The following is a 26,472-nucleotide window of genomic DNA, read 5'->3' as shown; positions in this document are numbered from 1 at the left end:
GCAGTAGGGAATTTACTTATCTTCAGCAGGGTATGTTCTGAGGACCAGACCTTACCTCTGTATTATGTGGGAGACAATCTATGTGGCAATCCTTTATGGAAAGCTCTTAGCCTTTATTTTCTTTAAGGGCTATATATGTTTTCCGGGAGGACGATTTATGACTGTGTGAAACTTTTCTATTGCGCCCTTTCTCTGTATTTCCAAGGGTGGGCTTTACAGGGCATCGCTTCACGTTGTCAGGCACACTCTCTCACTCTGTCTTCAGCTCCCATCGTGGTTGGAGGTTTAGGGAGCTGTTAGTGAAGGCTGTTCTGCAAATATAAACTGTGCAGAGCAGGATAGAGGTGCTGTGTAAGGGGTTTGTGTTCCTGGTTGGATTTGTTTTTAATATCTCACACACGGATTAGGGTCCTATACCAAAATCATGGAGGACAATTTAAATTTTTCTTTCGAGGATGGTCAATATCCTATTATCCAGTCTGATATATGCATGTTTTGTGGGAGACCAAGGTTTGGCCATCTGCACAATGTTGTTTCATTTACTTGTCCTCTGTTCTTAAGTCTAAATTCAGAGACTCTTAAGTTAATCCCTGTTTTCTCTAAGGGAATTAACTCTTCAGAGCCCTCCACCTCTCAGGACTCCAGGATATGCCACAACTTTTTCCTCAGTCCCTGTCTCCTAACACTGCACATGCATTACCCTGTGCTTCAGCACAGTCTTCTTCTGTGATTTGTCTACCAGTAGACTGCAGCACAGCTGCAGTCAGCTATTTCTGCTGCGTTAAGTGCCTTCCCTGTAACAGGCAAGAGAAAGGTCAAGCTTGTTACCCCTGACAGGGTAATCAGTACTCCTGTGGAGACTGCGTTGGTCGCTCTCAGCATTCTGAGGATGATCATTCCTCAGTAGCTTCTGAGGGTGAACTCTCCTCTTCTGACTCTCAGTGGAGGAAACAAATAGCGGAGGGGATTTAAACTCGAACATCTTTGTTTTTTACTCAAGGAGGTCTTATCGACTCTGGATGTCCCTGAGCCGAAGTCTTCTGAGGAACCAAACTTCCTAAGCTGTATATGGTATATCAAACCAGGCCTAAAGCTCTGGAGGTTTGCATGGTGGACCGGTTTGCATGGTGGACATTATTTCCAAAGAATGAGAGAATCCAGGGATTCCCTTTTCCCTGTCTTATCATTTTAAGAAGCTGTTCACAGTACCTGACTGTCATCTGGAATTATGGAGTACCATTCCCAAGATGGATGGTGCCATCTTCGCTCTGGCTAAGCGTATAACTATTCCTCTTAAAGATAGTACCTCCTTCAGAGACCCCATTGACAGAAAGATGGAGGGGTACTTAAGGAGACTGTTTAATCAATCGGGCCTGCTCTTTCAACCTGCTGCGGGCATAGCGGTGGTCGCTACAGCCGCAACCTTCTGGTGCAACGCTTTATCTGAGATGGTGCTAGTTGAGACTCCATTGGAGGACATCCAGGATCGGATTAAGGCCCTCAAGACAGCCAATTGTTTTATTTGTGATGCTATCATGCAGATCATCCATCTTAATGCTAAGTCTTCCGGCATTGCTGTCCTTTCAGGGAGAGCTCTCTGGCTAAAATCATGGTCAGCTGATATGGTCTCTAAATCAAGACTTCTTTCCTTAGCGTTTAAGGGGAAGATTTTATTTGGTCCAGGCCTTAATTCTTTTATTTCCACTGTGACCGGGTGGAATGGTGCCTTCCTCCCTCAGGACAAGATATCTAGCTCTAAGGGTCGCCAGTTGGGAAATTTTCATCCCTTTCATACTAACTAGGGACAGAGATCCTCTGCCTCCTCCAAGTCGGACCAATCTAAAAATACCTGGATACCTAGTCAATCCTGGAACAAGAGCAAGCAGTCCAAGAAGCCCTCCGCTGACAACAAATCTGCATGGAGGGGTAGCTCCGACCTGGAATCGGAGTGTATAGGGGGCAGACTATCCTTTTTCCGGGACGCTTGGTTGCGGGATGTTCAGGACCCCCCTGGGTCTTATACATAGTTTCCCACGGGTACTAGATAGGTTGTTGATCTCGACCTCCAAGAGGCAGATTCCTTCTGTCAAGGCTTTTTTCAAAACCAGAAAAGAAGACAGCCTTTTTAAATTGCATAAGAGACCTAGCTTCCATGGGGTTGAATGTTCCAGTGCCCCCCTCAGATCAGGGTCAGGGGTTTTATTCAAATCTCTTTGTTGTTCCCAAGAAAAAGGGAGCTTTTTGTCCCATTCTGTATTTAAAGTGTCTCAACAAGTTTCTGAAGGTTCATTCCTTCAAGATGGAGACAATCAGATCCATCCTTTCTGTTAGTCCAGAAGGGTCAATTCATGACCACTATAGATCTGAAGGAGGCATACCTACATGTTCCGATCCACAAGGATCATTTAAAGTTTGTGACAATGGATACCAGTCTAATTGGCTGGGGTGCTGTTTGGGGCCCCTTGAGGGCACGGGGAACCTGTTCGCTAAGTCTTCCCTTCCCATCAACATTCTGGAACTGAGGGCCATCTTCAATGCTCTGATGGCGTGGCCTCAACTTCGTTCTGTCCGCTTTATCAGATTCTAGTCAGACAACATTACATCTGTAGCCTATATCAAACATCAGGGGGAAACGACAAGTTCCCTGGCAATGAGAGGTGTGTCTCACATCCTTTAGTGGGCAGAGTCCTGCAATTGCCACATCTCGGCCATTCATATACCGGGGTGGACAATTGGGAAGCAGACTTCCTAAGCAGACGAACCTTCCATCCTGTGGAGTGGTCTCTTCATCAGGAAGTGTTTTCCGAGATAACTCTCAGGTGGGGAGTTCCGGAGATAGAACTCATGGCGTCTTGTCTCAATACCAAACTGTCCAGCAAGTCTCAAGCAACATTAGTGGACGCGTTAGCGGTTCTGTGGAGATTCAAGCTTATCTATTTGTTTCCTCCATTTGCTCTCCTTCCCCGGGTGATCGCCTGCGTCAAACAAGAGTGGGCCTCAGTGATTCTAACAGCGTGGCCATGCAGAACTTGGTTTGCAGACCTCGTGAAGATGTCATCATCTCCTCCTTGTAGGTAACCTCAGCGGGAGGACCTTCTTCTTCAAGGTCCGTTTCTTTACCAAAATCTAGAGTCTCTGAGGCTGACTGCGTAGAGATTGAACACCTAGTACTGTCCAAAAGAGGTTTTTCTCAGAGTCATTGATGCTCTGATTCAGGCTCATAAGCTGGTTACTCGTCATATTTATCACAAGGTGTGGCTCACCTATCTGGCTTGGTGCGAGGAATGAGGTTTCCCTTGGCACAAGGTGAAAGTCCCTCGGATTCCTTTGTTTCTCCAAGTAGGTTTGGAGAAAGGTTTGTCGGCCTGTTCTCTCAAGGGGCAGATTTCTGCTCTTTCTGTTTCATAAACGGTTTGCTAACCTTCCTGAATGTCAGTCTTTTGTTCAGGCCGTTGTTAGGATTAGGCCTGTGTTTAAACCTGTTGCTCCCCCCTGGAGCCTTAATCTTGTTCTTCAACACGCTCTGTTTTAGCCTATGCATTCTGTCGACATTAAATTGTTGCCCTGGAACGTTTTGTTTTTGTTAGCTATCTAGCTATCTCTTCTGCTTGCAGAGTTTCTTGATTATCTGCCTTACAGTGCCATCCTCCCTTTTTCCCCCTATTTTCCATGCGGATAAAGCTGTCTTACATACAAGTTAGGTTTTCTACCTAAGGTTGTCTCTACCCGCAATATCAATCAGGAAATTGTAGTTCCTTTTTTTTGTCCTAATCCTCCTCCTCAGAAGAAACGTTTGTTACACAATTTGGATGTGGTGCGAGTATTAAAATTCTATCTTCATACTACCAAGAATTTTAGGCAATCCTCTTCCTTATTCGCTTTGTATACTGGTAAGTGCAGGGGTCGAAAAGCCACTAAGACTACTCTTTTTGGCTAAAATTCAATACCCAAGCTACTTTTGTATACTTAGTACCCTCAGAAAGATAGTACAGTACTGTAATCAGCAAGGTAAAAGTTTTTGTTTAAAATATATATAGACTATTTGCAGATTTGGGGGGAAATGTTTTTTTTAACATTTTATTTTTAATAAAATATTAATTTAAAAGTCTGTATTTCAGAATTAAGTTTGGATTTTGAATTTCCGGATTTATACTTTTTTTTTTTTTATCTCGTATTTTTAAACATAAATATATTATTGGATCTGTATTTGTAGCACTGTTTTTTGTATATACATTTTAATATAGTTACCTAGGTTTTCCTCCTTTGGACTTCACTGCTACACATTTACTGTGAAATAAAAGATGATATATTCCATGTTCCATTTTTAGTCTATAAACAAAACACATCTCTGCTCATACCATAATGGCTTATAAAAAAAAATTGAGCACAAGGGAAAATAAATAAATAGATGAGATTGGACATTTATACTGAGCTGACGACCTTACTAATAGAGTTTTTCTTCTCCTTGCTATCTATACAAATCAGGTAAATGCTATTTACTGTTGGAAATAAACGGCAACACTGGATTAATGTTCACATTCGCCCTATTGCTTTTTGTTTGTAAACAGTCTAGTTTGATCTACAGATTATCTCATCTAATATATAAAGGGATATCAATAGGGGGGATTTTTAGACTCTTTTTGATAATCCTCCCTAGTGTGTTTTTTACTTTACTTTTTTTACCTTTTTTAATAGTAGTTTATCTTGGAAATATAATATTCAAATTAATTAATGCAAGCCCTTTTGCAAAAATAGAAATCAAAGTCAGAATTGTGTAACAGTTTTACAAAGTGTTATTGCACTTTATACCTATCTAAATTAATAAGCTGAATTATGAGCTCTTTTACTATAAATTAAGGTTATTGATTATTCTTTTTTATTATTGAAAGAGCTTTACAATAAATAACAAATCAAATGAGTCATTTTTGCTTTCTTTTTGTCAGCCGGAGGCGATATCTGCTTTCACATCCGATCCAGCCCTGCTATCATTTGCTGACTACTTTTGCAAAGCAACTGCTGATATGGGCCAGGTAAGCACATGCTTGATATTAAAGGGAAAATGCTGCAAATCACGCCGTCTTGCCCGTAAAACCTCTTAAATCATAATTTGAAACAAATACAGCTGTATTAGTAAGTACGTTCTATTCACTAGCTGATATAGACTTGATTAAGGCTGCACCATGGCCAAAATATGTGTATGTATTATGCCTGTTTGATTTTATTTATTTATTTATTTATTAGTTATTTCATTAAAGATAATCATGTTACATACCTTTTCTCTTGTTAAGTGTGTTCAGTCCACGGGTCATCCATTACTTATGGGATATATTCTCCTTCCCAACAGGAAGTTGCAAGAGGATCACCCAAGCAGAGCTGCTATATAGCTCCTCCCCTCACATGTCATATCCAGTCATTCTCTTGCAACTCTCAACAAAGAAGGAGGTCGTGAGAGGAGTTAGGAGTTTTTTTACTTAATTATTCTTCAATCAAAAGTTTGTTATTTTAAATGGCACCGGAGTGTGCTGTTTTTTCTCTCAGGCAGTATTTAGAAGAAGAATCTGCCTGTGTTTTCTATGATCTTAGCAGACGTAACTAAGATCCACTGGCTGTTCTCGTACATTCTGAGGAGTGGGGTAACTTCAGAAAAGGGAATAGCATGCGGGGTCCCCTGCAAATGAGGTATGTGCAGTAAAATATTTTCTAAGGAATGGAATTGACTAAGAAAACACTGCTGATACCCATATGATGTAAGTACAGCCTTAAATGCAGTAGTAGCGACTGGTATCAGGCTGATAAATGTATGCGCAGTAGAGTTATTTTCTAGGGAATGGAATTTGACTGAGAAAATAATGTTAATACTGAAATAATGTATGAGCCTTAACTGCAGTAGAAGCGACTGGTAGCAGGCTTAGTGATAACTTTACATAACATTTGAAATGTTTGTTTTGAAAACGTTTACTGGCATGTTAATCGTTTTGTGAGGTACTTGGTGATAAATCTTTTGGGGCATGATTTTTTTCCACATGGCTAACGTATATTTCTGCATAGAAACCGTTATATCAGGTCTCCCACTGTTGTAATATGAGTGGGAGGGGCCTTTTTTTTTTTTTTTTTTTTTTTTTTGCGCTTTGTTGCGCAGTTAAAATTCAATCACAGTCTTCCTGCTTCTTCCTCCTTGATCCACGACGTCTCCAGAGAGCTCAGGGGTCTTCAAAATTTATTTTTGAGGGAGGTAATCAGTCACAGCAGACCTGTGACAGTGTGTTTGACTGTGATAAAAACGTTAATTGTTAAATTGATTATCCGTTTTGGGTATTAAGGGGTTAAATCATCCTTTTGCTAGTGGGTGCAATCCTCTGCTAATTTCATACATTTACTGTTAAAATTTGGTTGCTATAACTGAATTAGTTCATTGTTATTTCAACTGTGACAGTTTTTTTGTGGTTTTAAAAAGCGCAGCAGCGTTTTTTATATTGCTTGTAAATTTATTGAAAGTATTTTCCAAGCTTGCTAGCCTCATTGCTAGTCTGTTTAAACATGTCTGATACAGATGAATCTGCTTGTTCATTATGTTTAAAAGCCAATGTGGAGCCCAATAGAAATATGTGTACCAATTCAATCACAGTCTTCCTGCTTCTTCCTCCTTGATCCAGGACGTCTCCAGAGAGCTCAGGGGTCTTCAAAATTTATTTTTGAGGGAGGTAATCAGTCACAGCAGACCTGTGACAGTGTGTTTGACTGTGATAAAAACGTTAACTGTTAAATTGATTATCCGTTTTGGGTATTAAGGGGTTAAATCATCCTTTTGCTAGTGGGTGCAATCCTCTGCTAATTTCATACATTTACTGTTAAAATTTGGTTGCTATAACTGAATTAGTTCATTGTTATTTCAACTGTGACAGTTTTTTTGTGGTTTTAAAAAGCGCAGCAGCGTTTTTTATATTGCTTGTAAATTTATTGAAAGTATTTTCCAAGCTTGCTAGCCTCATTGCTAGTCTGTTTAAACATGTCTGATACAGATGAATCTGCTTGTTCATTATGTTTAAAAGCCAATGTGGAGCCCAATAGAAATATGTGTACCAATTGTATTGATGTTACTTTAAATAAAAGTCTGTCTTTACCGGTAAAGAAATTATCACCAGACAACGAGGGGGAAGTTATGCCGGCTAACTCTCCTCACGTGTCAGTACCTTCGCCTCCCGCTCAGGAGGTGCGTGATATTGTGGCGCCAAGTACATCAAGGCCCTTACAAATCACTTTGCAAGATATGGCTAATGTTATGACAGAAGTATTATCTAACTTGCCTGAGTTAAGAGGCAAGCGCGATAGCTCTGGGTTAAGGACAGAGCGTGCTGATGACACGAGAGCCATGTCCGATACTGCGTCACAATTTGCAGAACATGAGGACGGAGAGCTTCATTCTGTGGGTGACGGATCTGATCCAGGGAGACCGGATTCAGAAATTTCAAATTTTAAATTTAAGCTTGAGAACCTCCGTGTATTGCTAGGGGAGGTGTTAGCGGCTCTGAATGATTGTGACACGGTTGCAATCCCAGAGAAATTATGTAGGCTGGATAAATACTTTGCGGTACCGGTGTGTACTGACGTTTTTCCTATACCTAAAAGGCTTACAGAGATTATTAGCAAGGAGTGGGATAGACCCGGTGTGCCTTTTTCCCCTCCTCCGATATTTAGAAAAATGTTCCCAATAGACGCTACCACACGAGACTTATGGCAGACGGTCCCTAAGGTGGAGGGAGCAGTTTCTACTTTAGCTAAGCGTACCACTATCCCGGTGGAGGATAGTTGTGCTTTCTCAGATCCAATGGATAAAAAATTAGAAGGTTACCTTAAGAAAATGTTTGTTCAACAAGGTTTTATATTACAGCCCCTTGCATGCATTGCGCCCGTCACCGCTGCGGCGGCATTCTGGTTTGAGTCTCTGGAAGAGGCTATTCGCACAGCACCATTGGATGAGATTATGAACAAGCTTAAAGCACTTAAGCTAGCTAAAGAGTTCTCTATTACCACTCACAAGGGTCCCCTTTCTAGGGACTCTTATAGATTCTGTAGAGATGAAGATTTACCTGACGGAGTCCAGGTTATCAAAAATTCTAAATGCTTGCCGTGTCCTTCATTCCATTCCAAGCACGTCAGTAGCTCAGTGCATGGAAGTAATCGGCTTAATGGTCGCGGCAATGGACATAGTGCCATTTGCGCGCCTACATCTCAGACCGCTGCAATTATGCATGCTAAGTCAGTGGAATGGGGATTACTCAGATCTGTCCCCTCTACTGAATCTGGACCAGGAGGCCAGAGATTCTCTTCTCTGGTGGTTGTCTCGGGTCCATCCGTCCAAAGGAATGACCTTTCGCAGGCCAGATTGGACGATTGTAACAACAGATGCCAGCCTACTAGGCTGGGGCGCAGTCTGGAACTCCCTGAAGGCTCAGGGATCGTGGACTCAGGAGGAGAAACTCCTCCCAATAAACATTCTGGAATTAAGAGCAATATTCAATGCTCTTCTAGCTTGGCCTCAGTTAGCAACTCTGAGGTTCATCAGATTTCAGTCGGACAACATCACGACTGTGGCTTACATCAACCATCAAGGGGGAACCAGGAGTTCCCTAGCGATGTTAGAAGTCTCGAAGATAATTCGCTGGGCAGAGTCTCACTCTTGCCACCTGTCAGCGATCTACATCCCAGGCGTGGAGAACTGGGAGGCGGACTTTCTAAGTCGCCAGACCTTTCATCCGGGGGAGTGGGAACTTCACCCGGAGGTCTTTGCCCAACTGATTCTTCTTTGGGGCGAACCGGAACTGGATCTCATGGCATCTCGCCAGAACGCCAAACTTCCTTGTTACGGATCCAGGTCCAGGGAGCGGTGCTGATAGATGCACTAGCAGCCCCTTGGGTTTTCAACATGGCCTATGTGTTTCCACCGTTTCCTTTGCTGCCTCGACTGATTGCCAAGATCAAACAGGAGAGAGCATCTGTGATTCTGATAGCACCTGCGTGGCCACCCAGGACCTGGTATGCAGACCTAGTGGACATGTCGTCCTGTCCACCATGGTCTCTGCCTCTGAGGCAGGACCTTCTAATTCAGGGTCCTTTCAACCATCCAAGCCTAATTTCTCTGAGGCTGACTGCATGGAGATTGAACGCTTGATTCTATCAAAGCGTGGTTTCTCTGAGTCGGTTATTGATACATTAATACAGGCTCGGAAACCTGTTACCAGAAAAATTTACCATAAGATATGGCGTAAATATTTATATTGGTGTGAATCCAAGAGTTACTCATGGAGTAAGGTTAGGATTCCTAGGATATTGTCTTTTCTACAAGAGGGTTTAGAAAAGGGCTTATCTGCTAGTTCGTTAAAGGGACAGATCTCTGCTCTGTCTATTCTTTTACACAAACGTCTGGCAGAAGTTCCAGACGTTCAGGCTTTTTGTCAGGCTTTAGCTAGGATTAAGCCTGTGTTTAAGACTGTTGCTCCGCCGTGGAGCTTAAACTTAGTTCTTAAAGTTCTCCAAGGTGTTCCGTTTGAACCCCTTCATTCCATTGATATTAAGCTGTTATCTGTTTTTGATGGCTATTTCCTCGGCTCGAAGAGTCTCTGAGTTATCTGCCTTACATTGTGATTCTCCTTATCTGATTTTTCATTCAGACAAGGTAGTTCTGCGTACTAAACCTGAGTTTTTACCTAAGGTAGTTTCTAACAGGAATATCAATCAAGAGATTGTTGTTCCATCATTATGTCCTAATCCTTCTTCAAAGAAGGAACGTCTTTTGTATAATCTGGACGTAGTCCGTGCCCTGAAGTTCTACTTACAGGCAACTAAAGATTTTCGGCAAACTTCTTCTCTGTTTGTCGTTTATTCTGGACAGAGGAAAGGTCAAAAGGCTTCGGCCACCTCTCTCTCTTTTTGGCTTCGTAGCATAATACGTTTAGCCTATGAGACTGCTGGACAGCAGCCCCCTGAAAGAATTACAGCTCATTCCACTAGAGCTGTGGCTTCCACCTGGGCCTTTAAGAATGAGGCCTCTGTTGAACAGATTTGCAAGGCTGCAACTTGGTCTTCACTTCATAACTTTTCAAAATTTTACAAATTTGACACTTTTGCTTCTTCGGAGGCTGTTTTTAGGAGAGAGGTTCTACAGGCAGTGGTTCCTTCTGTTTAATGTTCCTGCCTTGTCCCTCCCATCATCCGTGTACTTTAGCTTTGGTATTGGTATCCCATAAGTAATGGATGACCCGTGGACTGAACACACTTAACAAGAGAAAACATAATTTATGCTTACCTGATAAATTTATTTCTCTTGTAGTGTGTTCAGTCCACGGCCCGCCCTGTCTTTTTTTAAGGCAGTTCTAAATTTTAATTAAAACTCCAGTCACCACTGCACTCTATAGTTTCTCCTTTCTTGTCTTGTTTCGGTCGAATGACTGGATATGACATGTGAGGGGAGGAGCTATATAGCAGCTCTGCTTGGGTGATCCTCTTGCAACTTCCTGTTGGGAAGGAGAATATATCCCATAAGTAATGGATGACCCGTGGACTGAACACACTACAAGAGAAATAAATTTATCAGGTAAGCATAAATTATGTTTTTAAACAAACCGCAACGTAAATAACAAGTAAACTGAGATTGTGAAAGCAAGTGAGCATTATTGCATTATGGGGGGCCTGTCCCTTAAGACAATAATGGTCAAAGTTAATCATATTCAACAAGTTTGAATAATTAGTATAACAAAGCAAGTAGAGTGAGTAATGATAGGAAAAAATGCAGCAGGTATAGACTACTACAGAGAAAAAAAGGGAAGTAGGCGGTGGAAAGTTCAGGAACATATAAAAAGATGCCATACATAAGGGATTATGAAAGTGTAGAGGAATGGGCATCCCCCCATCTTGCGATACCCTACTATCTGAAGTTCCTTTTATACTGTGCCCAATAGAAGTGCAATACAGACTGATTTAAGATAGCTTTTTTATAATTATGAAGAACTGTAACTCAAAAGACATTATGAAAGAATAAAACAGGTTTCTTTGCTTGTTGTCACAAAGTTTTAAAAACTTGAAGAAATTTCACAGAACATGTTTATAAATAAAAATATTACAATAAAATATATTACTAATGACAATACATAAGAAATGTAAAATCACAACCAACTGAAAGTGCATTACAGTAAAAAAAATATAACAGTGCACCGTTTAATCATGGGGACAACACTATGGGATATATTACATTGACTGGTAAGCTTTACCAATGCTCTCATTACATGTCCAACTCCATTAAAGTCTATGGAGTTGGAAATGTGAACAGAGCATTGGTAACACTTACCAATCAAATGTAATCTAAATCTTGTCATATAATTGTAGGATGAGTGTTCATAGGAATTAACTTAATTGGTCCTATGAACACTCTTCCTGCAATTATATAAGCTAAGGATGTTCCTCAGAGTACAGTATGTTTTGAGCATAATTGTGCAAGATGAGAACTAGCAGTATAACAGGCAATCTAGCAATTAGAATACATTTTTCAAAAGTTAGTGGCAAGTTCTTTTTAAGGAACAGAATCATCTCTGCATGTTCAGCTTTAATTTCTTTTATCAGTTAGGACATTTGACACTAAGCTGAACAGTCTTTCACTTTTCACACTACTTTATGGGGCAGAAAGATATTTTTGGGCCATTAAATCTCAGTTTATTAACTGCCCAGTACTTCAGGAGTTTGTCTGAATGAGGTACAGAGATCTCTCCCAGGTAGGCTTCCAGCTGTATAGTAGCAGCTTTTGAAGCACTCCTTTCAAACGTACAAAATACAATAACAGCAATTTTTATTGGCAGAACAGAAGTGAACAATTTTTAGTCTCCATTCCAACTTAAAATTAAATGGGAACATGGGTATCTGTTTAAGTATCAAAGTATTTGCACGAGTACAAGTACTGGTGCAAGTACTTGGTATCAGTACCGATACTGATACTAGTATCGGTGCAATCCTACATAGAACACAACTAACTTTTTATAAAAACTATATTTCTCCAGAATGAGGAGCTCATTTGTTCTATTGAGCCATTCCTGCTCTGTTGGAGCAGATTGGGACTTCCATCGTTGAGCAATAATGGACCTGGCTTTATTCAGGTCAATATGGAATTAAGAGTGTCTTGTTTTGCAAGTAAATTTAGCGGAGTGATATAGAGTAGGGCTAATTCAGGGAAAAGAGGTATATCTTTACCAGTTAGATGTTGGAGAAAATTCTCAATTGCCCTCCAAAAAGGAGAGAGGTTATCAGGATGATGCCTGATTGATTTTAACATGTGTTTATAATAAATAATAATACTTTTAGTAGTTTCTAAGCACCCTTTGTTTTTTGTTGTTTTTTTTTTTTGGGGGGGGGGGTTATACATAAAAATAGCTTTCTCATGCCAATTTAAAATTGATTTTTATTTTTTATTATTTCTTTAATATGGTGGTGAGAGTCAAGTTGGCTTGACGTGTGGGATTGAATTCCTGCCACTAGGGGGAGACAAAGATCCCCAAACAACAAGAGCTTTTAAGTCCTCCCACCTTCCTGTATTATTTTGTTCTTTGCCTCCCAGGAGGAAGACGAAGATTAGAGGTGTTCCAGTTTCTACATTAACATGGGTGCTGAGACCAATGTGTGAGACCTTTTACCCCTGCATTGCTGATTTCTGGATTCTGGGGTATAGGGGTACTTGGTTATTGGCACAGTACTTTCTTATTGGATTTCAGCCATAACCTCCCTTAGCCGCCTCATGTGGGATCATTGTGTACACCTCTCCTATATACTCTGCTGTTACCTTAACAGCACTAGATCGGCTCTCTACTGGATACAGCTTCTTCTTTACTGGTAAGCTCAGTGGAGTGGGTGCTGCTTTCAGTTAAGTGATATGCACTCACCTAGCCCAGAGGCTATTTGTAGATCCACTTTTTAGGTATAGCATAGCCTGGGGACCCAGATAACCCTCACAGACACTCAATATTTTATATCACAGACACTTTGTATTTTTCTGATTTTAGACCGATTAGATTGTTTTATTACAAAACTAATTTGAGGAGGACTTGTGCACCACTTTGAACATTAAATCTGCATGAATGTGCGGCCCCCATTCCAGATTCTGTTCTGCTATGGGGTAGAAAAAATCTCTTTCAGAAGGCCTGGTTTCATTCAGTTCAGGATCCCTGTGTTTTAAAGGTCATTCCCAGGTTTACAGGATAGGTTTTCAAGCGAGGCCTTATCAAGGAACGTTCCCTTCTGTCCAATTTCAAAAAAATTATTTGAAGGCAGCTGACTCCTTTCAATGAGTCAGATCTGGAGCATATGGGGATTATTCATCCTGTCCGTGTTTCAGAGCAGGTTCAGGGGTTCTATTCCAATCTCTTTATTGTTCCAAAAGAGGAGAGAACTTTCAGACCCATATTGGATTTGAAGACTCTAAACAAGTTTTTGAGCATTCCAACCTCCAAAAAGGAAGCCATTTGTACAATTATACCTCTAGTCCAACAGGGTTTGTTTATGTTTACAATAGACTTGAAAGATGCATACCTTCATTAACCTATTCACAAGTAGTATTATCAGTTCCTCAGTTTTGAATTTCACAACAACATTACCAGTTTATTACCTTACATTTCGGTTGGCCACCACCCCATGCGTATTCACCAAGTTTTGGATACTTTGTTGGCTGTGTTCAGAACTCATGACATTTCGGTAGACCCATACCTAGACAATATTTTTGTTAAGGCTCCATCCCTTTCTCTAGTGTTTTCTCAGACTCTGAGTCTCCTATCTTTCCTACAAGATTACAGATGGAAGATAAATGTTCTAAAGAGCTCTTTGTTCCCCAGTACCACAGTTTGTTTTCTGGGAGTTTCCATAGACTCTGTTTCCATGCGCCCATCTTTAAGACTCCAGCAGACTGAAATTTCAGAACGCATTTTTTCTTCTTCAGGGTACTGCTTCTCCAACAGTATCTCAATGTATGGAAGGTGTGGGTCTTATGGTGGTGGTATCGAACGTGCTTAATTTTGCTCACTTTCACTTATGTCCTCTTCAGTAAAACAATCCCTATGATGGTGGATAGACAATCCGTTCTTAGCCCTTAAGGCTTCCTTTCTTCATCCATCTTAGGCTATAGTGACAGCAGATGCCAGTCTTTCAGGCTGGGGGCGCGGTCTGGGAAGCTGGGAGAGCACAAGAAGTTTGGTTTCCTCAGGAGATAAGGTTTCTTATAAACATTCTGGAACTCTGAGCAATTCTTCAAGCTCTTCAGTCGTGGCCTCTTCTAAAGCAAATTAAATATATTTGATTCCAGTCAGACATACATCAATCATCAGGGAGGAATTTTGAAGCACAGAGGTTTTTCAGGTGTGATAGGTGATACTCTTTTGTAGGTGAGAGCCAGTATTGAGAAAAATATCATAAAATATGGAAGATATATTTTTGTTGCTGTGAATCTTAAAGTTTCAGTGCCATGCCTTTAGAATTCCTAGAATTCTCCAATATGTTCAGGATCGATTAGATAAGGTTTTATTTACAAGTTCTTTGAAGGGTCAAATTTCTGCTTCTAGTGCTCTTCATACACAGCAGGACTGCTAACAAACTTGCATTTTAGTGTACTGTAGGAAGTGCTACTGCTCATTACTAATCATTACTAAAGGACCTCACTATCCCTCTAAGCAGACTGTGCTCCAGGTCCTCTCACCAGCAGCAATGTTTACTGAATTGTTTCTGTTCTCTGTCCAGGGGGAACTTAGTTCCTCCTGCAAAAATAGTGCAGGAACTCTGTTCCCATGCGTTCCCGCTGGACTTGACACCTGAAATTGGTAACCTTTCTTCGAAAAGCCTTTTTCAGCAAGCATTTCTACTGTAGAAGTTGCTTCTGCTTTTTGGTGTTTCAAATCTCAGAAGATTCTGTGGATGAAGATTTTCAAAATTGTTTGAAACTTCTAAAGTTGATGATTGTGGTCTCAAATTGTTCAGATGTGGGGGCTTCCAGAAATAGATCTGATGGCATCTCATCTAAACAAAAAACTTCCCAGGTACCTGTCCAGGCCTCAGGCGGAAGCAGTGGATGCATTGACACTTCCTCTGTGTTATCAACCTGCTTATATTTTCCCGCCTCTAGTTCTTCTTCCAAGAGTGATCTCCAAAATCATCATGGAGCAATCGTTTGTGCTGCTGGTAGCTCCAGCATGGCCTCACAGGTTTTGGTATGCGGATCTTGTTCGGATGTTCAGTTGCCAACCTTGGCCACTTCCTCTAAGGCCAGACCTTTTATCTCAAGGTCCATTTTTCTATCAGGATCTCAAATGATTAAATTTGAAGGTATGGAAATTGAACGCTTAGTGCTTAGTCATAGAGGTTTCTCTGACTCAGTGATTAATACTATGTTGCAGGCTCGTAAATCTGTTTCTAGAAAGATTTATTATCGAGTTTGGAAGACTTACATTTCATCGTGTTCTTCACATAAATTCTCTTGGCATTCTTTCAGAATTCCTAGAATTTTACAGTTTCTTCAGGATGGTTTGGATAAAGGTTTGTCTGCAAATTCCTTGAAAGGACAAATCTCTGTTCTTTCTGTTTTATTTCACAGAAAGATTGCTAAACTTCCTGATATTCATTGTTTTGTGTAGGCTTTGGTTCGTATCAAGCCTGTCATTAAATCAATCTCTCCTACTTGGAGTCTTAATTTAGTTTTGAAGGCTTTACAGACTCCTCCATTTGAGCCTATGCATTCTTTGGACATTAAACTACTTTCTTGGAAAGTGTTGTTTCCTTTGGCCATCTCTTCTGCTAGAGTTTCTGAATTATCTGCTCTCTCTTGTGAATCTCCTTTTCTGATTTTTCATCAGGATAAGGCGGTTTTGCGGATTTCATTTAAATTCTTACCTAAGATTGTGAATTCTAACAACATTAATAGAGAAATTGCTGTCCCTTCCTTGTGTCCTAATCCTAAGAATTCTTTGGAGAGATCCTTAAATTTTTTGGATGTGGTAAGACCTTTGAAATATTATGTTGAAGCTACTAAAGATTTCAGGAAGACTTCTAGTCTATTTGTTATATTTTCTGGTTCTATGAAAGGTCAGAATGCTTCTGCTGTTTCCTTGACTTCGTGGTTAAAGCTTTTGATTCATCAAGCTTATTTGGAGTCGGGTCAAGCCCCGCCTCAGAGAATTACAGCTCATTCTACTAGATCAGTCTCCACTTCGTGGGCTTTTAAGAATGAAGCTTCAGTTGATCAGATTTGCAAAGCAACAACTTGGTCTTCTTTGCATACATTTACTAAATTCTACCGTTTTGATGTATTTGCTTCTTCGGAAGCAGTTTTTGGTAGAAAAGTTCTTCAGGCAGCTGTTTCAGTTTGATTCTTCTGCTTATGTTTTAAGTTTTTCTTTTCATTTATGAGAATAAACTTATATTTTGGGTTGTGGATTAATTTTTTTCAACAAAAAATGGCTGTTTTTATTTTTATGCCTCCCTCTCTAGTGACTCTTGCATGGAGTTCCACATCTTGGGTATTGCTATCTCATACGTCACTAGCTCATGGACTCTTGACAATTACATGAAAGAAAACATAATTTATGTGAGAACTTACCTGATAAATTCATTTCTTTCATATTGGCAAGAGTCCATGAGGCCCACCCCTTTTTTATGGTGGTTATGATTTTTTTGTATAAAGCACAATTATTTCCAAATTCCTTTGTTGATGCTTTTTACTCCTTTCTTTATCACCCCACTACTTGGCTATTCGTTAAACTGAATTGTGGGTGTGGTGAGGGGTGTATTTATAGGCATTTTGAGGTCTGGGAAACTTTGCCCCTCCTGGTAGGATTGTATATCCCATACGTCACTAGCTCATGGACTCTTTCCAATATGAAAGAAATGAATTTATCAGGTAAGTTCTTACATAAATTGTTTTTTTTTCTATGGGTTTAATTTGGGTTGTGGATTTAGTTTGTCTTTGAAAAAAAGATGTTCTTTATATCCCACCCTTAGTTTTCATTATTCATGGACTTCACTGCTGGTTATTAGTTCCCAAGAGTAATGGATCTTGGACTCTCATCACCTGTATTAAAAAAAAAAAAAAAAAAAACATAATTTATGCTTACCTGATAAATTATTTTCATGGTGGTGAGAGTCCACGAGACCCCACCCTGTTATTTTTGTTTAGTGATGGTTTCATTTTTCTTTGCACATCTTTTTTTTTCCTGCTCCTATTTTTTTGCTCTTAATTCTTTTCCTACCTTTTTTGCTTGGCTATATAACAGACTAGTGTCTACTAAAGTGGGAGAGGTTTCATAGAGCTTTTGGGGTATAGGGAATCTTTGCCACCTCCTAATGGCAGGGAAGAGTAATTTACATGAGTAATGGATTGTGGACTCGCATCACCATGAAATAAATAAATTTATCAGGTAAGCATAAATGTTTTTTTCCATACAGATGATGAGAGTCCACAATCCATTACTCTTGGGAACTAATACCCAGCAGTGAAGACCATTAATAATGAAACTTAAGGGTGGGTTATAAAGAACATCAAGCATAAATTGCATATATGTGTAAATATATATGTGTGTGTGTATGTATGTATGTATGTATGTATATATATATATATATATGTATATATGTATGTGTGTGTGTATATATATATATATATATATATCTGTGTATATACATGTCAAAACAAAATCTAAACTTTTAGCATGGGACAAAATAACAGAAATCTCACATTAATTTCCACATGTTACAAGAGTAACTCTCCTGGGGTACTTCCCTATATTTTGGTGATTCTTTCTCATTCTATTTTTTCTATTGTTGCTGTTACTCAGAATATGAAGAAATTAATGTCAGGTATAAATTCTATACTAATTTCACATACTGAAATACAAATGTACTCTTATCTAGTTCTGTTTGATAGCTTTCATTATTATTTCAGAAACAAGAAATCCTAGACCTGTTTTCTTCCATACTATATGAATGTGTGACACAAGAGAATCCTGAAATGCTTCCAGCCTACATTGCAATTGATCAGGTAAATTATATTCAGTGTTCTGTTATGTCAATGTATGAACCAACACAAGTTGTCGTTCCCCCCCCCCCCCCCCCCCCTGCTACTAAAGATTTTCTTTTAAAGAGATGAAAACAGCAACATTTCACGTGCCAGGCTTCCTGTAGTTAATTATACAGCAGTGTTTAGTTTAAAATACACCCTTTAAGTTAAATACAGTAATGTTCTTAGATAATCCTGTAATTGTCTTAGTTCATCATGGAAACAAATGTTCTTTGCCAATATCCAAGGTACAATATGTAGATCCTAATAAAATATTTATGCCATCTATTATACATAAATGCAATTGTAAAGAACTGTATTCACTGTGTGTGTGTAAATTTGTTGTGTGTATATAAGCAACGGTAAATTAATTTTCACTTTTCAATTTTCACTTTTCATTTTTCCACAGTAGTCTTTGTCTGTGTGTTATTGTTTATACGCATTTTACATGTAATCTCAGAGTACTTGTATTTTATCTACATATCAGTTCATGTTTATGCAAGTCTGTTACTGGCATATTCTCTCTTTTGTTGCAGTCTCCTTATTGGTATATTTTAGAGCAGACTAGAACTGTACCCTCTCTTAGTATTCATTCTGACCCTTAGAGGGGGGATTGGGGAAACATTTTCAGTCCCTTTTGGACTAAGTGTATGCTTTGCATACTTGTGTCGGTCTTACTTTGTAACTATGTATGGTTGCATGGACAATGTTACCAACTCTAATCAAGTTTGTCACCCCGTACCCTTGTAAGGGCAGTGTCCCTCTCCATTGCATACTACTCAGGGAGGTAAGATGGATTTTTTTTCTGACCTTTAGGATTTATCTTTGTTCTTCTATTGTAGAGGTGTTAGGGGCTGTGCCACCTGCTGGTAAGCACAAACGTCTGTGACCAGAGTAATGTTCTCTGCAGTAGAAGATTCTTCTTTTGGACCGCTTACAAATAGAATATTAATAGCGGTTTCTATTGCGTCCTATACTTTTTTGTATGAGGATCATATTTGTCCTTAGAACAGGATTCAGAGACTTCCCTTTTCCTATTTAAGTTGGATCTTTTATAGTCACTTTTGCTAGAGGTTTCAGTGACTCTGGGTGTCCGTGAGTCCCCTTCCTTTGAGAATCAATCTGTTAATCAACTGGATTTATTGGTTAAGCCTGCTGCTAAGTCTGTGGCAGTCTTTCCAGTACTTGACACCATTTCAGAGGTGATTTCCAAGGCATTTGAATAGACTTGGTAAACCGTTTCTTCCTTCTCAAACAGATGTTTCCTGAGCTAATCTCAAAATCTGAGGTTTGGGAGTAGGCTCCCTAGGTGGATGGTGCCATTTTTACACTGGCAAGACATCCTAATATTCCGTTTGGGTACAGCACATCCTTCAAAGATTCTATTGACTGGAAATGTTAACCCTATCATGAGCGTTTCTGCAGGTGGGATTTTTTATTCTATTCTGCAGTGAGTGTTGCCTGTGACTGGAGCAATAACTGTTTAGTGTAACCCTTTTTTGGAGATGGGGTCTGCAGAGTTTCCTTAGAAGAAATTCAGGACTGCAAATAATGCTGCTTTAGCGGTACTGGCCAGCTGTGCCTTTTGATTGATGTCCTGGTCTGCAAATATGGTGTCAGAGTAGTTTGTCCTGGTACAGTACAAAGGGGAAAGATGCAACAAATGTTCTAAGAGAACGCCTAATCCAAAAATCTGTGCTATTGTGTGCTCAGAAATCAAATCTTCCAAAGTCCTTTTGGAAGCCAGGAACTTATTGGAACAAGTCCAAGCAGACACAGAAATTGTCCATTTTCTCTAAGGCAGCTTGATGGGGCGGTAGGGAACTGATTAAGTTTGTTTATGCAGGATTGGTGCTGATCTGTCCAGTATCCCTGTATTCTAAGTATAGTATCAGAGGATTTCAGAATTAGGCCACCTTTGAGTAAGGTTTCTTTTGCTTTATGTTCACTAAAATGCTTGAGAGGCAGATGCCTTTTTTAATGTATACAGGATGCATGGTGAGTAATTGCCTTGGCTACTTCTCCAATACTTTTATAATGCCAAACAAGGAAGGCACGTTCAGAACAATATAAAATCTCTGAACAAATTTCTGAGGGTTTCTACCTAAACAATGGAAACAATTTGCACTAATTTAACAGCCAGGTCAGTTCATGACCAGTATTGACTTGGGCACATATTTTCATGATCCCATTCTAAGGCATCATACAAATTCCTCTGGTTTGCCTTTAAGCTGTTTCGGCTGGCGTTGGCTCACAGGATGTTCACAAAGGTTCTGTCTGTAATCTAAGCACAGGGCATATCTGTTGCTTCTTGCATTTAGCGTCTCTTCCCCCGGTACCCATTATTCAATTTATAGGACTTTGTATCTAAGATCAATTTTCCAAAGATTTTTAATTCCACTCTCCAGAATTCCTTTCCTAGTCTCAGGGCCTATGCATCTTAAAGGGACAGTCTAGTCAAAATTAAACTTTCATGATTCAGATAGGGCATGCAATTGTAAATAAATTTCTAATTTACTTATATCATCAAATTTGCTTTGTTCCCTTGGTGGTATTTTTTGAAAAGCTAAACCTAGGTAAACTCAAACTGATTTCTAACAAAATTTAAAACCGCCTCTTAGCTCAGAGCATTTTGAAAATGTTCACAGTTAGACAGTGCTAGTTCATGTGTTTCATATATATATAACATTGTGCTCACTCCTTTGGTGTTATTTATGAGTCTGCACTGATTGGCTAAACTGCATGTCTGAGATAATGGGGCAGTCTGCAGAGGCTTAGATACAAGGTAATCACAGAGATATGTGTATTAATATAACTGTGTTGGTTCTGCAAAACTGGGGAATGGGTAATAAGGGAATTATCTATCTTTTTAAACAATAACAGTAGACTGTCCCTTTAATCTGATAGAGATTCGCAGAGCAACGTTCCAGAGTACCTGTGAAGCACTTTAAATAACATCTTATCCACCAGTTGCTCAGTGCATGGAACTTATCGGTTTGATGGTTGTAGCTTCAGCTGCCATTTCTTTGCAAGTTTTTACTAGCTCCCTCTTCATCACTGTATGCTCATGCAGTAAAAGGGGAATTATTTAAACTTGTCTCGGTCAGTTTGTCTAGTTTATAAAACAAGACAATCTCTTTCCTAGTGGTTATCTCTCAGGTTTCTGATTCAAGGAGTGTCTAAGTCCATCTTGGGCTGTCATTACAAGTGACACTAGTTTTCCAGAATGGAGAGCTGTCTGGGAGTCTCAAAAGGGGCAAGGTGTTTGGCTTCCTCTGAAGGCGAGGTTACCAATCAATGTTCTAAACCACAGAGCAATTTTCAGGGCTCTTCAGGGTTGGTCCCTCTTAAGTGCGAGACCTGTATCAGGTTTCATTCTGACAAATGTCACAGCAGTGGCTTATGTCAATTACCAGGGGAGAACCAAGAGTTCTCTAGCGATGAAGGATGTTGATTGCATTATTATTATCCTTGTATAGTTTCAATGCACAGAAAAAATGAAAAGCTGGCACTATGACTAATGAATTACTGAGGTATAAGATCTTAAGAGATCCGGTGCTACCCCACTATAGTAGAATCCACCCACCCTCCCTCCCATAGACAGGAGAGAACCAAAGTTGGGGGCTTATAGCACTCACCCTCAACGTAATACAGCTTTAGGCTAAAACTTAACCTTTAATAATTGCACACATTAAAAAGAAAAGCTGCAGGATTACCTGCTAGATCCTACCCACCACCATTAATAACAGGATACGTCGGCTTCAGGTGCCATGTTGTGTACACCCCTGGCACCTGAAGCCGACGTATCCTGTTATCGGCAGGAAACGGGGGTGGTGGGTAAGATCTAGCAGGTAATCCTGCAGCTTTAGACCACTTCAGATGTCCAGCTCTTATTACTGGATTCTTCCATTTTGGAGGCTTTTATGTCTCAAGATCCTTGCTTGCCTCCACATCTGCTGCTGTTTGATGGCGAGGGAATAGCATGTTTGGTTTTTGCACCAAAGAGGTTTTTTGGACTCTCTCCTAAGATATGGAAATTATTTTGAATTTCTTAGTCTTTGTATTCTTAGGATTTTGCAATTTCTTCAGGAAGCACTAAATGAGGGTTTATCGGCCACTTCATTGAAGAGTCAAATTTCTGACTTTTCAGGTTTGTATGATACATAATCTTGCAGGATTTCCTGATATATCATCTTTTGTGCAGGCACTTATCTGGATTAGTCCTGTGGTTAGACCAGATTCTCTGTGGAGTCTCAAATTAGTATTGAGAGTATTGCAATCTCTCCTCATATGGTAACAGAGCATGCCTGATGCTCCATTACCATATGAGTTGAGATTGCCATGTCGTTACAGACAGTGACACGGTCTGTGCTACTTTCTGTAACAATCTCCTTCAGTGCTGGTGGGAGGTGCTGAAGGGAGGCAAGTGGGCGGCAGAGAGGGTGGAGGGAGTGGCAGGGGCCTCTACACTACAGAAAATGGGGAATCGGGGTGGGGGGCCCTACTTTGGTGATAGGAGGGGAGGTAGGGGGACCGCTACACTACTGAAAAAAAAAATGAAAAAATAAATAAATACCTAACCTGGGTATAGGCAGTCAGCTGCCAGTACATAAGTTGGTGGACACCACTAGGAGGGGGGGGGGGGTTAGATAGCTGTTTAGCAGAGATCAGGAAGGGGGGATTCTATACTGCAGAAAATAAATAAATTTATCAAATACATTTTTGCAAATATAAAAAGCCCTAAAACCTAATACTGGCAGACTGTCTGACAGTACCTAAGATGGTGGTGAGGAGTATAGGTGGTGGTAGGGGGCTGTTAAGAAAGGATCAGGGAGGTGGGAGGATAATCCCTAGACTATAATACTATAACCCTTGCCAGCTAATTAATTGACCCCTTCACTGCAAGGGATTTCAGAAGTATGGTGCACAGCTACAATTAGCTGCCTCATAATTACCAAAAAAAATAGCAAAGCCATGCATGTCTACTTTTGTATAAAGGTGGTCCCATAGAAGCTTTTACTTCCATTTGTGTTATAACTACACAAGAGGTATGTACATTTCAGTGAGAAACACTGTTTGAAAAAGATTTTTGATGTTATCACATTTGGCGGCGAAACAGTGGCATGAAATATACCAAAATGGGGCTAGCTCAATACCTTCAGTTGTCTACTAAAATATATATATATTTTATTATTATTATTTTTTTTGATAGGTACATTTAAAAAAAAAAAAAAAAAAAGTTCTTTCTGTTTAAATGGAGTAATAGCAAAAATGCTAAAAATTCACTGTATTTTGGTTTTTCTCTGAAATTCCTGGAAACGAAGGGGTTAAACCTATGTATAAGTTGGATACTCTGCTTTTGTCATGGACCATTTTTTTGTTTCTTTTAGCTATTTCTTCAGCCAGAATCTTGAAACTTTCAACGTTGTCTTGCAAGACCCATTTTCTGATTTTCCATGAGTACGATGTGGTTTTTAGGACTCACTATAATTTCTTTCCGAAGGTTGTCTCTTCTCAACATATTAATCAGGAAATTCTGGTTCTTTCTTTTTCTTTTTTTCCCCATCTGCGTAGAGGTCAGAAGGCTTACTGCAGTTACTTCGGCTTCTTGGCTCTACCTCCTGGATCTTAAAAAAGGAGGCTTTAATTGAACAATTTTGCAAGGGTACTACTTGGTTATACCTTCAAATTTTTACGAGATTTTATCATTTGGATGTGTTTCTCCAACATAGGTGTGTCCGGTCCACGGCGTCATCCTTACTTGTGGGATATTCTCTTCCCCAACAGGAAATGGCAAAGAGCCCAGCAAAGCTGGTCACATGATCCCTCCTAGGCTCCGCCTACCCCAGTCATTCTCTTTGCCGTTGTACAGGCAACATCTCCACGGAGATGGCTTAGAGTTTTTTAGTGTTTAACTGTAGTTTTTCATTATTCAATCAAGAGTTTGTTATTTTCAAATAGTGCTGGTACGTACTATTTACTCAGAAACAGAAAAGAGATGAAGAATTCTGTTTGTATGAGGAAAATGATTTTAGCAACCGTAACTAAAATCCATGGCTGTTCCACACAGGACTGTTGAGAGCAATTAACTTCAGTTGGGGGAACAGTTTGCAGTCTCTTGCTGCTTGAGGTATGACACATTCTAACAAGACGATGTAATGCTGGAAGCTGTCATTTTCCCTATGGGATCCGGTAAGCCATGTTTATTACGATTGTAAATAAGGGCTTCACAAGGGCTTATTTAAACTGTAGACTTTTTCTGGGCTAAATCGATTGATTATTAACACATATTTAGCCTTGAGGAATCATTTTATCTGGGTATTTTGATATAATAATATCGGCAGGCACTGTTTTAGACACCTTATTCTTTAGGGGCTTTCCCCAAGCATAGGCAGAGTCTCATTTTCGCGCCGGTGTTGCGCACTTGTTTTTGAGAGGCATGGCATGCAGTCGCATGTGAGAGGAGCTCTGATACTTATAAAAGACTTCTGAAGGCGTCATTTGGTATCGTATTCCCCTTTGGGTTTGGTTGGGTCTCAGCAAAGCAGATACCAGGGACTGTAAAGGGGTTTAAAGCTTAAAACGGCTCCGGTTCCGTTATTTTAAGGGTTAAAGCTTCCAAAATTGGTGTGCAATATTTTCAAGGCTTTAAGACGCTGTGGTGAAAATTTGGTGAATTTTGAACAATTCCTTCATGTTTTTTCGCAATTGCAGTAATAAAGTGTGTTCAGTTTAAAATTTAAAGTGACAGTAACGGTTTTATTTTAAAACGTTCTTTGTACTTTCTGATCAAGTTTATGCCTGTTTAACATGTCTGAACTACCAGATAGACTGTGTTCTGAATGTGGGGAAGCCAGAATTCCTATTCATTTAAATAAATGTGATTTATGTGATAATGACAATGATGCCCAAGATGATTCCTCAAGTGAGGGGAGTAAGCATGGTACTGCATCATTCCCTCCTTCGTCTACACGAGTCTTGCCCACTCAGGAGGCCCCTAGTACATCTAGCGCGCCAATACTCCTTACTATGCAACAATTAACGGCTGTAATGGATAATTCTGTCAAAAACATTTTAGCCAAAATGAACCCTTGTCAGCGTAAGCGTGGCTGCTCTGTTTTAGTTACTGAAGAGCATGACGACGCTGATATTAATATCTCTGAAGGGCCCCTAACCCAATCTGAGGGGGCCAGGGAGGTTTTGTCTGAGGGAGAAATTACTGATTTAGGGAACATTTCTCAGCAGGCTGAATCTGATGTGATTACATTTAAATTTAAATTGGAACATCTCCGCATTTTGCTTAAGGAGGTATTATCCACTCTGGATGATTGTGAAAATTTAGTCATCCCAGAGAAACTATGTAAAATGGACAAGTTTCTAGAGGTGCCGGGGCTCCCAGAAGCTTTTCCTATACCCAAGCGGGTGGCGGACATTGTTAATAAAGAATGGGAAAGGCCCGGTATTCCTTTCGTCCCTCCCCCCATATTTAAAAAATTGTTTCCTATGGTCGACCCCAGAAAGGACTTATGGCAGTCAGTCCCCAAGGTCGAGGGAGCGGTTTCTACTTTAAACAAACGCACCACTATTCCAATAGAGGATAGTTGTGCTTTCAAAGATCCTATGGATAAAAAATTAGAAGGTTTGCTTAAAAAGATGTTTGTTCAGCAGGGTTACCTTCTACAACCCATTTCATGCATTGTCCCTGTCACTACTGCCGCATATTTCTGGTTTGATGAACTGCTTAAGGTGCTCGATAGTGACTCTCCTCCTTATGAGGAGATTATGGACAGAATCAATGCTCTCAAATTGGCTAATTCTTTCACTCTAGACGCCTCTTTGCAATTGGCTAAGTTAGCGGCTAAGAACTCTGGGTTTGCTATTGTGGCGCGCAGAGCGCTTTGGTTGAAATCTTGGTCGGCTGATGCGTCTTCCAAGAACAAGCTACTAAACATTCCTTTCAAGGGGAAAACGTTGTTTGGTCCTGACTTGAAAGAGATTATCTCTGATATCACTGGGGGTAAGGGCCACGCCCTTCCTCAGGATCGGCCTTTCAAGGCAAAAAATAGACCTAATTTTCGTCCCTTTCGTAAAAACGGACCAGCCCAAGGTGCTACGTCCTCTAAGCAAGAGGGTAATACTTCTCAGGCCAAGCCAGCTTGGAGACCAATGCAAGGCTGGAACAAGGGAAAGCAGGCCAAGAAACCTGCCACTGCTACCAAGACAGCATGAAATATTGGCCCCCGATCCGGGACCGGATCTGGTGGGGGGCAGACTCTCTCTCTTCGCTCAGGCTTGGGCAAGAGATGTTCTGGATCCTTGGGCGCTAGAAATAGTCTCCCAGGGTTATCTTCTGGAATTCAAGGGACTTCCCCCAAGGGGGAGGTTCCACAGGTCGCAGTTGTCTT

General features: G+C 40.2%; 1 protein-coding gene across 1 annotated transcript in view; it reads left to right on the top strand.

Moving 5' to 3' along the window:
• ANAPC1 (anaphase promoting complex subunit 1) overlaps nt 1–26,472 on the top strand; it is a 592,717-nt gene that overhangs the window by 533,973 nt on the left and 32,272 nt on the right. The window contains exons 40-41 of the mRNA XM_053712607.1: nt 4,944–5,030; nt 17,954–18,049. Of these exons, the coding sequence (XP_053568582.1) occupies nt 4,944–5,030; nt 17,954–18,049 (183 nt within the window). The remainder of the gene's footprint in view (nt 1–4,943; nt 5,031–17,953; nt 18,050–26,472) is intronic.

Source organism: Bombina bombina, chromosome 4, assembly GCF_027579735.1.
Source record: "Bombina bombina isolate aBomBom1 chromosome 4, aBomBom1.pri, whole genome shotgun sequence".
NCBI classification, from domain to species: domain Eukaryota; kingdom Metazoa; phylum Chordata; class Amphibia; order Anura; family Bombinatoridae; genus Bombina; species Bombina bombina.
The sequence above is the reverse complement of the archived record's forward strand: the minus strand, read 5'-3'. Positions and strand labels throughout refer to the sequence as shown.